This window comes from Balaenoptera borealis (genome assembly GCF_965194805.1).
Source record: "Balaenoptera borealis genome assembly, chromosome: 17".
Taxonomy (NCBI): domain Eukaryota; kingdom Metazoa; phylum Chordata; class Mammalia; order Artiodactyla; family Balaenopteridae; genus Balaenoptera; species Balaenoptera borealis.
Window position 1 is genome coordinate 80,023,806 of NC_138876.1, and position 14,554 is coordinate 80,038,359.

The 14,554-nt window shown below is 44.2% G+C and overlaps 1 protein-coding gene across 1 annotated transcript in view; it reads right to left on the reverse strand.

The window, feature by feature from the left end:
- Positions 1-200: 200 nt before the first annotated feature.
- LOC309615013 (uncharacterized protein) overlaps positions 201-14,554 on the reverse strand; it is a gene marked incomplete at its 5' end in the record, with an annotated part of 38,435 nt that continues 24,081 nt past the window's right edge. Inside the window, 6 exons of the mRNA XM_082364074.1 lie at positions 201-403; positions 1,699-2,960; positions 4,261-4,357; positions 4,453-4,608; positions 5,698-5,846; positions 6,180-6,266. Coding sequence (XP_082220200.1) covers positions 4,460-4,608; positions 5,698-5,846; positions 6,180-6,266 — 385 coding nt within the window. The 3' untranslated portion in view covers positions 201-403; positions 1,699-2,960; positions 4,261-4,357; positions 4,453-4,459. The remainder of the gene's footprint in view (positions 404-1,698; positions 2,961-4,260; positions 4,358-4,452; positions 4,609-5,697; positions 5,847-6,179; positions 6,267-14,554) is intronic.

Sequence of the window (14,554 nt, forward strand, 5' to 3'; positions counted from 1 at the left end):
TGCCAAGGGCTGGGTGGGTCACCAATGCTGGGGGCACTTGGGGCTTAGAAATAGGTTTCAGATATGTTTTAAGATAATGCTAACTGATTCCCTCCTTTTGAATATTACTTATCTCACCAAAATAAAATGACTCGGATAAAGACATATATTAAAATACCTGCTCCTATATATTAAAGAAAAAACAAGAAAACTACACCACAGACAAAAGAAAAGGCATGTTCTAAAATCACAGATTATGTCAGGAGAGCAGAGGCATATTTGAGGTGATGAGAATTATCAATAAGGAAATTCAGTCCCACAGGTTCTCAGTAGACGCTCCACAGTCTTTCCTTATCTCTCAAAAGGTGATACAGGTCAGGAGTTGGAGAGTATCAAATCTGATAAGTTTGGTGGATAAAGGGGTCTGGAAGAAGAAAGGAGGAAAATGCTGAATTCTCAAAGGGCAGACATTCCCTCTGCTTCCAAGCGTCCCGGTGGCGGCCAGGCATCAGTGGAGGGACACACCACCCAGATTGCGTTTTCTCCTTGCCGGACTTTGTCTGAGGTTGTAGCGACTGGAGTTCTCCTGTTCTCAGGGCAGAAGGTGGAGTGGGGCGGGGGGGTGGGGGACTCCTGCCCCTGGAGGGGGCAGAGAAGTGACCCCGTGGGATAAGCCTGCTGGGCCATGCCTGTGACTCAAACCGTGGGGTGGAGATCCAAGGTGCAAGTGTGCTAGAAAACATCCCTGGGGGGGAGCTGGAGCACACCTAAGGGACCCCCGCGGCCTCGTCACGGTGTTTACTATTTTCAGTGGTTTTCAGCCAAGAAGCCCTCAATGAGGGGCAGCTATGGAATCTGGCATCTCTACTTCCACCCCGGAAGGATGGGTTTCTCCACTGCTATGTCATCTACTTTCTCTAAAATAAGCAGTCAGAGGTAATCCCCAGCCCAACCCAGCCAAACTGCGCTATTCAGCCTGCTTGATAAGAGATGAGCGAAAACAGACCTTCTCTGAACAATCAAAGTAAATCTGAGGAATGTTTAAAGGTCCAAGAGGCATAAACTGTCAGGGTGGTGATGGGGCCGGTCACTAAGAGACTAAGGGGGGGTCACTAAGACTAAGAGATGACAGGCTGGGAACACTAAATGAAGCCACAGGGGTGTGGTAGGTGCCAGCGGCCGGGCGGGAGGGAGATGGAGGGACAGAGGGCGGAGGCCACAGCCCTGATGCTCCCCGAGGAAGGGAGCCCCGTCAGAGGGCCTGGCTTGACCCCTGTAGGGAGATGGTGATGTTTGGGGTGGCAGCGGGCTGGGAAGCGGCTGAGCTGGGCGGACTGTGCGGTGGCCTAGGAAGAGCCAGCCAGGGTGGGAGGAGGCGTCACCCAGAGCCCGCTGAGCGCAGAGGCTGTTCTCTCTGCTGATTTGTTCGACGGCAGCCCAGGTAGAGAGAGACCCACACGAGGATACTGATCACAGCCAGAAATAAACAGGAATCCTGGAAGTATGGCCCGCCTCTTGCTGAGCCATGTCCCAAACTGCTAGAACTCTTGTGAAGGGCAACCTCAAAGCTCAAGAACATTTCCTCTTCTTCACATTCGTCTGTAGGTGATGTCACCTCTTTAGAAGTGCCCTTTGATGTGACCTGTGAGCATGGCAAGCGTGTTGCTGTCCTGTCCTGCCCAGCTCTGTTCTCCGTAATTCACACGTGTGTCGACTCACCTCAGTTCAGCTCGAATATCCAGGGAGGTGGGCCTGTTCTCTCCACTCTCAGTCGCCCGTTTGGCCAGAGCCTGTGAAATGAGGCCTTTAAGTACCTTCTAATTTTGATATTTATTATAATAGTGTAAGAGTCTGACTATATTTTTGAAAGGAAAACCGATTTGATGGTCACTGAGCAATTCGATAAAAGAATTCCTGATGTGAAAAGAAGGAGTTTAGGGTTCTGAGCCCACAGGGGCCACTTGCAGCAGGAGAAAAATGCTTTAATTCCCCAAATCAGTTCTGTGTGTAGACCATGTTTTACTTTTAACAATACACCAAAAAATATTTTCCTGTTTTTTGGAAAGATCTTCTTTAATGACGTTGAGAAGGAGAATAATATAATCTACAACTTAAATTAAGGATTCAGAAGCAGTTAAGCTTCATCTAGTGAAAATTCAAACATGTCTTTTCTTTTTCTTGGTTGCAACGACACGGCATGCGGGATCTTAGTTCCCTGACCAGGGGTCGAACCCATGGCCTCTGCAGTGGAAGCGTGGAGTCTTAACCACTGGACCACCAGGGAGGTCCCAAAACATGTCCTTTAAATCAATAGGAAACGAAGCACATGAAATATTTCAGTGAACATGAAGGTTTTAATATAGTTAAATATCTTAATTATTCTTCTAATGGATCTAGGAATTTTTCTTTCAATGTGACTGGCTCATGGTAGAAATAACTAAATTGGCTGCCATACAAGACAGCTCTTTCTAATATGAACTCTCTAAATTTTGTGCTTAGTACTATGTGCTTAAACACAGCAATATATATTCAGAGTTCAAACTCTCAGTGGATCTCCGGACCAAAAGTTTTGTTAAGAAATCAAGGAAGAGGGTTACCATGTGTTATATCTATTTCCTTTTTAAAACAATTCCTAGATATTGCTAGAGACCAAAGTTTCGAATCAAAATGTTTCTGTCGGTTTCCATGTGGACGCTGCCACAGTGCACGTCACACAACACACGCTACCTGGAACCCAGACCTGGAAGTTTGAAGAATCGTGTGGATAAACTGATGGAGAATTCCCTGGCAACAGGGCCTCAGGCATCTTCTAGACAGTTGGTCCTATGGAAGAGATAAGCCATTTCAGCCACACATGTCATTATCCAGCTTTGGAATGCATCCAAAGGAAACAAGAGAGGCTTCTGACATCAGAAAACACCTGTTGATTTTGGAGCATCCGTATCAATGAAGGCAAAACACACAGCAGATGTGAGCCTGCTCTGCGGGAGTAAAAGGAATGTCAAGAATGAAAAAAAAAAATCAAGAGGAAATGGAGATAGACACTTCCAGATTCTTCTACCTCTTTGTAAATATGCCATTAACTAGGTTAATTTTTTTTTAAAATGTGTCCTCAAAAACAATTCTAGGATGGTATTTTCAGTTTTCCATTGCCTTAAACAAAAGTCTGGTTGTAGATATTTTTAAAGATCAAGAGATATATGACCTCAACCCCCCAGTTTGGCCTAAAATGGTCATAGTAACTATTGATAAGGAATGATATTATGAGGAAGTAGAGTCAGTTTTCAAAAGGTTTAGCAATATTTATCTAGATATTTATATATCTTATTTGAAAAAGAAAGTGTTGAGATAAAAGTTCTTATAAGTATTCTTTATCTGAATTCACCAGAATCAGGAGAAATAGATAAGAAGACTTCTAGAGAGAAAGACAGTTAAATTTCCAACCTGAATTGTTGGATTAAAAATAAAATTAGTGGATTGTTTGGTCAGAGTCCTCTTTCTCTGCCTGTTGGTGTTTCCTGACCGTCTGTCCCAGGCTTCTTCTCTTCCCACTGTACACGGCCTCCCTGTTCTATCTCTTCTACTACCATGAGTGCAGAGGACCCCCAGACACACCCCACACTCCTTCCTGAGCCCTGGACCTTTGCGTCCAACAGCATGCTCGACCTCTACAGTTTAATCTTTCAAAAACAGAACTAAAGCACGCAAAAAAGCATGAGAGCTAATAAACGAATTCAGCACATTCCCTCAATCTTGGGCCGTCGTGTCTCTTGAACATCCTGAATCTGTCACATCCCCTCCATCCTCACGCCCACCTTCGTGATTCATAATGCCATCATTTCTTGCCTAATGACCACAACTGGTCTCCATGTTTCCAAGCTTGCCCTCCTCCAGTTCATTCTCATGATTTAGCCAAAGGAAATGATCTTTCTGAAATACATGGTCCCATTTTAAATGAAACCAAGATAATAATTTCTCTTTATCTCCCTTTGAACCTTTCATTTTTCTTTCATACATATGAGTAAATATATATGATTCTGGAGATACAACAATTAGAAGACATGATCTCAGCCGAAGGAGCTTGTAGTCTAGAGGGAGTCCCCAAAAGTATACGGGCAATTGGGGTGAATTACAGTGAGTGCTGGAGAGGGTCATGGTCAGGGAGCCTGGGTGGGTCAGGAGAGGATTCTCGGGAGTGGTGAAGTCTTGGCTGATCCTTGGAGAATGAATAGGAATTATTCAAGCAAAGAAAAGGAAGGGAAATTCCAGAAAAGGAGGTACCTTGTGCAAAAGTCTGGATGTAAGAGATTCCTTATGGAATCTTCAAAAGACAAGGAGAAGCCAGGGTCTCATATGGCCATCTGTGGGAGTCATGTCTCTTTTGTTAAAAAGAAAGATATCAGCTCAGATGGATTTAAACAAAAAAGGGCCTGTGTAACTGAACAGACTGGGGGTGACATGGCTCGGGCAAACCTGAGTCTCAGTGGCCGACGTGACAGAGGTGTGTGTGACCCAGGCTCTGCTCGGTTGGCCCGTCTCTCTCCGCAGGTCCAGGGTCCACGTCCAGGTGGCCCCCAGCAGCTCCAGGCTCAGATCCCCCAGGGTGCATACCAGCAGAACGAGCTCTTCCTGAACAAGAGTTCCAAAGACTGATTTTTCACTGGGCTGATGGACACAAACGGCCAAGCCTGCATCAGTCACGGTGCCAGCGGGACCACATTCCCTCTGCCTGCCAGCCCTGGAGCTGGATTACCCCGAGGAGGTGGAGAGTCACGGCGGGGGGGATCAAAGCACAGGGAGGGAGGGGGGCGGGAGGCTTCCCCAAGGAAAGTCAGACAGTGTGACCAGAGGTAGGAGGAGGGAGTGACGGACAGGCTGAAACAGCTGCGGCCTGTGAAACCCAACTAAGGCTGCTGGGCTCCTTCCAACGGGCATTGGGGTCCCCGACCCACAGGCAAGAGACGAATCCCAGCGGGGACAGTGATGGAGGCGGCAGCATGGAAGACAAAGACCCCTACCTGGACGAGGCTGTATTCATTCAGGTAACATATTACTGTTCCTGAAATCAATATAGTGTCGCTACAAATAAAGAACACGGTGAATTTGAACGATACCAAGATGGCAGAACTTAGGTAGCTGGTTAAAGGTAGCAACTACGCAAGTGGAGGCTTCTATTCCGGGGCTGGCGAGTGGGGTTGAGAGTGACTCCCAGGTTAAAGCCTTGGGCCACGAAGTGAGCAGAGACCATTGACTCGGGGCAGGGGCCGCAGCCGCTCTGCGAGCGACCGGAGCTCAGCGGCTGCAGGGCACCTGTGTGGCACCCGAGTGCCGCGGACGCAGGTACCCAGGGCTCCTCGTCCCAAGCCCGGCGGAGAACCCAGGGGGTGTCCAGCTCCTGCCGCCCGTTCATTCAGGGTGGAGAGTGGTGAAGAAGACCCATTTCCAGCTGGTAAGTCCTGAGGGACGAGGGCCAAGTCCCCAGTGATAGGGAAGGACGGTGCTGGCGGATGGAGACCCCCGCCCTGCCCTAGGGACCCTGGGAACCCAGGGAGGCGTTTTTAGCGATGAAATCTCAGGCATCATTCAGAGGCACAAAAGCTTCAGGAGATGATGAGACGGAGAATAAATGAACTTACTAAATCAACTATATGCCAATAAAATTTTAGAAAATAAAAATATAAAACAAGAAACAATAATAATAAAAAAAAATTAACTTACGAAGGCACACTATGCTCCGGAAATCTTTGTTTCCCCTCGTACGTTGGCCCATATATAAAAACAGACTACTGGCAGCTGGCCTCTCTCCTAGGGGTCCGGGAAGCAGGACCACCCACGCAGGACTGGGTGTTTCCGGGCCACGGCCGGGGCTGCAGGAAGAACAGGGTCTGTGGCAGAGATACCTGGAGGTGTGGGCTCCCTGACGCCACGTTCTCGACAATTCTGTGCAAAGAGCCAGAGGATGTGCTGCGGTCTCCCTTCCAGGACTAAGCCCCGAGCATCCCTGGGCAAAACGGCTCATGTGACCAAAGGCCCTGAGGATGAGCCAGAACTGCAAGGTCAACCTGGCTTTCTCCTTCCAGATTCTTCCCCAAGGGTCGGGGAGAGACAGCCCAGTGAGCCCGAAAGCCAGTCCTGGTGGGCAGCAGAGAAGGGTCCGGAGGTCCTCGTGAAAGCGCAGGCACACTGAGCTCTTGACTCACCCACAGCTCCGGGTCCCTCCCTCTTCGTGGTTTTCAGTCTCCAAAAAGGAGGCAGCCTGGGGTGTATGAGGTACTGCTTCCCGAGGCCTAAGGAGAAGTGAAAACAACGTTGACTTCAGGTCAGAAAACTGTCAGGAAAACTGGAGAAGTGCTGTGTGTCACGGTGAGGAAACACAGACCAGGAGGAAAACAGCTTCTGTGTTTCCACGGGTAATTATAACATCATTAAGGAAACAGGAGAAAGCCATTAGCATGACATGAATGTGTCTGTTTTTAAGGGTCGCTCAAACAGGTTAAAACCTCAATTGCACGCATAATTTTTCAAAGTGTCCATAAATGATGTTTTACTTTTGCTACTTCACTATTTATTGAAGTATGTGATGACTCTTAAATATTCCATTCCTAAATTACCTCTAAAATTAAGACTAAAACAATAAATACCTGTAATACTGATATGGCAAAGAAAAGAGCTCTCCTGTAATTATACAAAGCTAAGCCCTGGTCAAAGTCAGTATGGTTTGTCAATAGTTATTTGGATAGTCAACTGTATGGAGGATGTGGACTAACTTGGGTGCTAGAAAAATAAGGAAGCACTGTGCTTCCTTTCTGGGGCAAGATCTCTACGTCTGTTATCTGTGGGGATCTCTCGGCTGCAAAGCAAATCACAGTGTTCTATGTATAGCTTTGTTGATTGACGGGGTCTCAAAGGCACACACCCAGGGTTTGTTTCCAGTGAATAATGTTAACAGACAAAATGTCTAATAAACCTGCAATGTTGTCTCAGGCGATGGAGGGAAAGGGAAGATCTTTGGATGATTTAGGTAGTTATTCTTCTTGACCTTGGGGTCCTTCTGTCTCAAAATGATATGAAGATTGGATTCTCCTTCATAGGTTCAACTCATGCAGGTGTGGAGTAGGGCTGGAACGAGGTACCTCTCGCTTCTACAGAGCGGTGGTGTCTTACCCTGGAGAGAGTCTGTGGGTCAGAGGAGCTGGCTTGTTTATTGCCCTACAGGATCACGGCTTTTATTCCCCAACGGATCCCTCAGGGTCACACTGAAAACTGCAGCTTAGCAGCACGTGAGGGACCCAGCTGGGATCTGCAGTGTGTGCAGCTTCGTAGAACCCCGCTGGGGGAAGGGCTGTTGGAAAGATCGCAGGTCCCTGCAGGGGAGGGACTGTCCAGGGCACCTTCAGGTGCCATCAAATTGTTATGGGTGCCTCAAAATCAAAAGCAGCTCCCTCTAGCACTTTCTGTAACAGCTAACTGTGGCAGGCCTCGGTGTCCGTGCATCAGCTCCCTTAACCGTCCCAGAAACCCCACCACAGGGGCCAGACAGACCCAGACCCGGCTAGAGGAGGCGCCCAGGCCGCGGGAGGCCCAGCCTCTGCTCCTCCCTGCTTAGCCAAACCTCTAGTGTGTTCTGTGTCAGACTATCCTGCATGATGCCCACCTGCTGTCTTCCCCTCTCTCATCATTTGCAAACATATACAAAAGATGGCTGAGTAACCTCTTCCGACTTGGGGAGCCAACACCAATTCCCTTAACCTGGCTTGGCTCATGGATCTGAAAATATGCCCTGGACTTTGGGAAATGCCCAAAGGACAGTCTTTTCAGGGAGCAGAGAAGCAGGTGATGTGACGTGGCAGAGGGTGTGCCGGAGTCGGGAAACCCAAGTTCCGATCCCGGCCTTTCTCCAGACCAGCTGAGTGACCGTGGCCAGTCGCTGCCCCTCGGCCTTCAATGAGGCATCAAACGAGGAGCTGGCCCGGAAGATCGCTCCACTCCCCTCAGGCTCACACACTCTACAAGCCCACGGTAGGAGGTTTGAGAGATTTGACAGAGCATTAAAGAAAGCAGGTGGCAGTTCAGGAAGAATGTTAACTAAACATGAAATTTGATAGAGTGTCATGTTTCTGCCTCTGCTTCCTGCTCACAAATCCATCTTCCCTCTGATGGACAATCTTTGGGCTGAACTGGTGAAGCCTTACTTGAGTGATCGAAATTGTGACACTACTTGTTTCTAAATGCTCAGTTAATAGTTTGATGTTTGAAGAGGACTCAAAAAAAAAACCATGATATACACAATGGAATACTACTCAGCCATAAAAAAGAATGAAATAATGCCATTTGCAGCAACATGGATGGACCTAGAGATTATCAGACTAAGTGAAGTAAATCAGACAGAGAAAGACAAATATTACTTGATAGCACTTATATGTGGAATCTAAAGTATGACACAGTGAACTTATCTACGAAACAGAAACAGACTCACAGACCTAGAGAACAGACTTGTGGTTGCCAAGGGGTGGGGTGGGGAAGGATGGATTGGGAGTTTGGGATTAGCAGATGCAAACTGCCAAATGTAGAATGGATAAACAACAAGGTCCTACTGTGTAGCACAGGGAACTATAGTCAATATCTTGTGATAAACTATAATGGAAAAGAATATGAAGAAGAATATATAGATTATAACTGAATAATTTTGCTGCACAGCAGAAATTAACACAACATTGTAAATCAACTATACTTTAACAAAAATTTTTTAAAGAAAAATGAAGATTAATAATTCTGACATGAGGCTGTACACACACAGGTTTCTCTGCAGGCCTGAAGGATAGGTGGAGAATACTTTGAAAATGAAAGTTATTGTAATCATATCCTTGCAAAACATTTGATTTCTCATCTATTCTGCTGACTTTAAAATGATTAGATGTGGTGTTGTCTTTCAAAACCAGGCAAGTATTACTAGTGGGTTCAATAAGAAAGAACATTTTACTTTTAAAACATTATCACATAACACTTTTCTCAACTGTTGGATCTATTCCATTCGAATATGTAGCTTCTTATTAAACAAATAAAAGTTCCAGTTCCAGAGAAAGCTTTCATTTAAAAAAAAAAAAAATGAAGGATTTATACGCTCAACCCTTACGCTCTGCTACAACTTTAAAATTGTGATTAAATTTATAGCTCTGTTGGCCTTCAGGTGAAGCAATCACCGGCTGTAGCCCTGATCTCCTGTACGTTTTGGAACAAGAGTTACTTCTGATTTGTGACATCAAACAGTATTAAATTTGGTATAGGATCTTAATAAAAAGCTATTTAAACACACCAGAAGGAAGAAATTGAATATAATAATCGGGGTTCTATAGGCATCTCATTAATGTTAAACCAAACACAATTTTTGGAACTATTTCATCAAAGGACTGGAGTATCAGCTGGTTTTGCCCTTATGCTGGTCCACATCTCCAGAAAAGACAGTTCCCAGCTCCAACGTGGGGCTCTGGCCTTTTGACCCTGCAGTGATTTTCAGAGAAAGCCTGTGTGGGTGCGGGGTCCGGGTGGACGCACACTTAGAGACAATATCAAGCGGCCGCGTGAGCTCCAGCTCTGAAAAGAATTGTGAAGCTGCATCCTGTCAGAGTTTCCTCTCATTCCTGTATTTCTTTTTCCCTGTAGCTCCTTATTGGCAGCAAATTGACTATTCTTTCGTACTGTTTCTGTACATTCTTTCCCACAACGCTTTCTCTTTTTCTTTTTCTATCTCCCTCATCCTCCTTTCAGGACCTCTCCCCCCCTCTCCCCCCGTAAGTCACCTGGTTTTCCTTATCTTTCCCCTGAGTTCTTTCATCCCTGCATCCCTTTTTCTCTCCACATCCTTCTCCATGTTGCTAATCTCTGGGAAGAAGCAAACAAAAGCTACAGGGAGAAGGAAACTTCATTTCTTCTGTATCACCAGAGTTACTTATTTTGTGCTTATTTTCTCCAGGGCGAAGCGATTCAATATTCACATCTTGATTGAACTATGAAGAGAAATGAGTTTCTCTGATGTTGGTTCACTGAGAAAGCAAGAGAGCACTGTTCTGACACGCCTTCCCACCCAAATAATCCCCAGCTACTAGTGAGCTTGGATGGCTGCTGGGTGTAGAGGAGATGCAGCCCCACTCTCACGGGGTGCTGGGGACACAGAGACTAGACAATTATCCACAACACGGCGTGACATGGAAAGGGCTGATTCAAACGCACTTCTGAATTCTCAAGATAAAGTAAGCAAATGTGCCTTGGGCTGAGAGAGAGGGACGGTCTCGGAGAGCATGTGACCTTTATGAAGAGACCTGGAAAAACCAGGAGACCCCCAGGCTGAGTTCTGCGGACAGAGAGGATGTGGCCACTCCTGACTGAGGGCACCCGCGAGCCGAGGCCTAGTGACAGCGCAAAGCATCGCTCAGAAATACGGCGTACGTGGGGGGTGGCAGGAGACACCGCTGGAAAGGTCACTAGAGCCAAATAACGAAGGAGGCCGTGTGCCAGAGCCTGGTGAAGAATCCCGAGCTCATTCTGCAGGTGAGGAGGAAGCCTGGAAGAACTTTAAAAACCAAAAGTGACAATGGACACACGTGCGTGTTTGAAGGATAACTCTGAAAGGTGAGGCTGGCTGACCAATAGGACAGTGGCAGTAGTTCAGGAAAAGGGAGATGTAAGCAGGAATAAGGGGAGGAAAGGTAAGGAATGGATATGAGAGCCATTTGGGGGTGAGGATTGGATTTGAGGAGCTACTGCCTAAGGCGGGGGGTTGGTTAGGAAGAGAAGGACTCAAAGATAACTTCACAAGTTTTTTAAAATTATTGTTTTGAGTTTCCTTTTTTATTGTTTCCAAATGAATGGATAATAATATTATTAACCCAAGTAAAAAGTTAGTTTGGGAAAGGGAAGTTGATGAGTTTCAGTTGGAATGTTCACTTGGAGATGCTCGTGGGACATTCATATGCATTTGAAGGGGGGCCATCAAACCCAGGGAAGCAATGCAGATTTGGAAACTGTTGATGTATTGCCAGTGACTGAAGTCAAGGATGTGAATGAGACACCCCAGGGAGAGCATTTAGAGAGTGAGAGAGAGAACCTAAGTTGGAACCCTGAGAATAGCCAGTGAGTAAGGGCAAGGAGCAAGCAAGGGGCGGGGAAGAGCCGGAAGGTGGGAAGAGATAGTGAGAGGGTTAGTGGCGCAGACATCAAAGCGAGAAAGATTTTTCAGAAGGGAGAGGACAACAATGTCAGAGGCTTAAGTGTGGTCAAATAAGATAAGAAACAAACACTGAATTGGATTTTGAAATTTAGGATTTATAGGTAATCTCACTGTGAAGGGCTTCAGAAAAGAAGTAAAAGAAAGCAATATTGCCAAAGGGCTAAGAAATGTGTGGAACTTGAGAAGATCAAGATAATGGGTAGACAGACCAGCACATCTCAAACGTTTAGGTCTTGAGAACCATTTACACTGCATGAGTATTGAGAACCCCAAAAAGCTCTTGCTTATGTAGACGACATCTATCAGTAGAGGTTTAATATTAAACATTAAAACTGAGAACTTTTCAAAATAGTTATAAATTCATTAAAAATAACAAAAAATAACAAATCTACTGTAGGCAACATAAACAACATGCCTTTTTGTGAAAAATGATTATATTTTTCAAAACAGGTGCTTCTTTCGGGGTTAATGAAAATGTTCTAAAATGGACCGTGGTGAACATGTAGCTCTGTGAATACACTGAAGACCATTGAATTGTACACTTAAGTGGCTGAATTGTATGGTCTGTGAACTATATTTAATAAATAATAAAATGGTTTAAAAACCAAAAGAGTGGGCTTCCCTGGTGGCGCAGTGGTTAAGAATCAGCCTGCCAATGCAGGGGACACGGGTTCGAGCCCTGGTCCGGGAAGATCCCACATGCCGCGGAGCAACTAAGCCCGTGCGCCACAACTACTGAGCCTGCGCTCTAGAGCCTGCGAGCCACAACTACTGAAGCCCTCGTGCCTAGAGCCCGTGCTTCTCAACAAGAGAAGCCACTGCAATGAGAAGCCCGCTCGCCGCAACTAGAAAAATACCGCATGCAGCAAGGAAGACCCAACGCAGCCCAAAATGAATAAATTTATTTAAAAAAAAAAAACCCAAAAGAGTGAGCACAGGGTGTTTAATATATATATTTATGGGATGATTATAGTACCAAGTTGTAAACGCTTATTAAATAATTTTAGTAACACTGATTACTTAATCTCACCCTCCTCTCAAACACACAAACAATACAAAAAAAATTTTTTTGAGGCTATTCTTCTTGGGGTTAAGTGCAGGCATTGGAAAAAGAGAGGTGTCATACATTTCCTCATGGAAATAAAATAATAGTATAGGATTTTATTACCCTTTTCCCTCTCCTTTTTTAAAAACAAGTTCATTGAGGTATCAGTTACACACCATAAAATCCATCCAGTTTACATCTACAATTCCGTGATTTTGTGTAAGTTAAATACAGTTACTTAAGCACAGGGAACTCTACTCAGTGCTCTGTGGTGAACAAAATGGGAAGGAAATCCAAAAAAGAGGGGATGTATGTATATGTATAGCTGATTCACTTTGCTATACAGCAGAAACTAACACAACATCGTAAAGGAACTATACTCCAATAAAAATTTTTTAAAAATACAGCTACTTAATTCCTCACAATTCAGTTTTAGAACATCTTCATCACCCCGAAATGTTCCCTGGTGACCGCTTTCTGTCAGTCCCTGCTTCTATCCCAAACCCACTTATCATCTTTTGTCTCTGTGCTTCTGCTTTTTAAAAACATTTCATATAAATGTTATCAGACAATATAATATTTTCAGTCTGGCTTCTTTCACTTAGCATAACTTTTTGAGATTGATTCATGTTGTTGTATATATTAATAGTTCATTTTTATTGCTGAGTAATATTTCTTTGAATGAATATACACACTTCATTTATTTATTCATTAATAGATGGACATTTGCAGTGTTTCTAGGTTTTGGTTATGTTCTTTTTTTTTTAATTGAAGTATAGTTGATTTACAAAGCAAAGTAAGAATGGGGTTTGTGAGCAAAGTAACTCAGTTACACATATATACATTGTTTTCTATATCCTTTTCCATTATTGTTTATCACAGGATACTGAATATAGTTCCCTGTGCTATACAGTAGGACCTTGTTGTTTATCCATTCTCTATGTAATAGTTTGCATCTGCTAATTCCAAACTCTCAGTGCATCCCTCCCCCAACCTCCCTTCCTCTTGGCAACCACAAGTCTGTTCTCAAGTTTTGGTTATTATGAATAAAACTGCTATGAACTTTTGTGTACAAGTCTGGGTGGATGTATGTTTCTCATTTCTCTTGGGTTGAATTTCCAGGTTATAGGTATGCATGTGCTTGACTTTTTAAGAAACATCAACTGTTTCCCAAAGTGGCCGTACCTTTTTGCATTTCCACCAGCAGTGTATGAAGGTTCCAGTTTCTCCACATCCTTGCCAACACTTGGTATTATCAATTTGTTTGATTTTAGCCATTCTAGTAGGTGTATAGTCATCTATTCTTATTCACCCCACCCCCTTCCCCAGCCCTAGGCAACCATTAACCTGTTATCTATCTCTGTCGATTTGCTTATTTGTATAAGGGGAATTATAAAATATGTGGTCATTTGTGATTGGCTTCTTACACTTAGCATCATGTTTTCAAGGTTCATCCATGTTTTAGCATGAATCAGTACTTTATCTCTTTTTATTGCAGAATAATATCCCATTGTTTGTATACCACATTTTATGTATTCATGGACTTTTGGGTTGTTTCCACTTAGTGACTATTACAATGTTGCTATAAGCATTCATGTACAAGGTCTGTGCAATGTCTGTTTTCATTTTTCTCTAGGAGTGGAATTGCAGGATCATTTGGTAATTCTGTGTTTAATTGTTTGAGGAACTACCAAATTGTTTTCTGAAGTGGCTGCACCATTTTATCTTCTCACCAGCAGTGTATGAGGGTTTCAACTTCTCGGCATCCTCATCAACACTTATTATCTCTCTTCTTGATTACTCCTATCCTAGAAGTTGTGAAGAGGTATCTCACTGTAGTTTTGATTTGCATTTCCCTAATGACTAGTGATACTGAGCATCTTTTTATGTACTTGTTGGCCATTTGTATATCTTCTTTGGAGAAGGTTCTATTCAGATTCTTTGGCCATATTTTAATTGGGTTGTCTTTTTATTATTTTTTAAATTTATTCTTTTACCGTGGTACAATATACATGACATAAAATTTACCATTTTAACCTTTTTAAACCATACAGTTCTGTGGCATTAAGTACAAAGTGTCGTGCAACCATCACCATTAACCATCGCCAGAAATTTTTCATCTTCCCCAACTGAAACTCTACCCATTCAACAATAACTGCCCATTCTCCCCTTCCCCTCCCTGCTGGAAACCACATTTCTGCTTAAAGTCTTTATAAATTTGACTACTTTAGGTACCTCATATAAGTGGAATCATACAGTATTTGTCCTTTTTGTGACTGGCTTATTTCACTTAGCATAGTATCTTC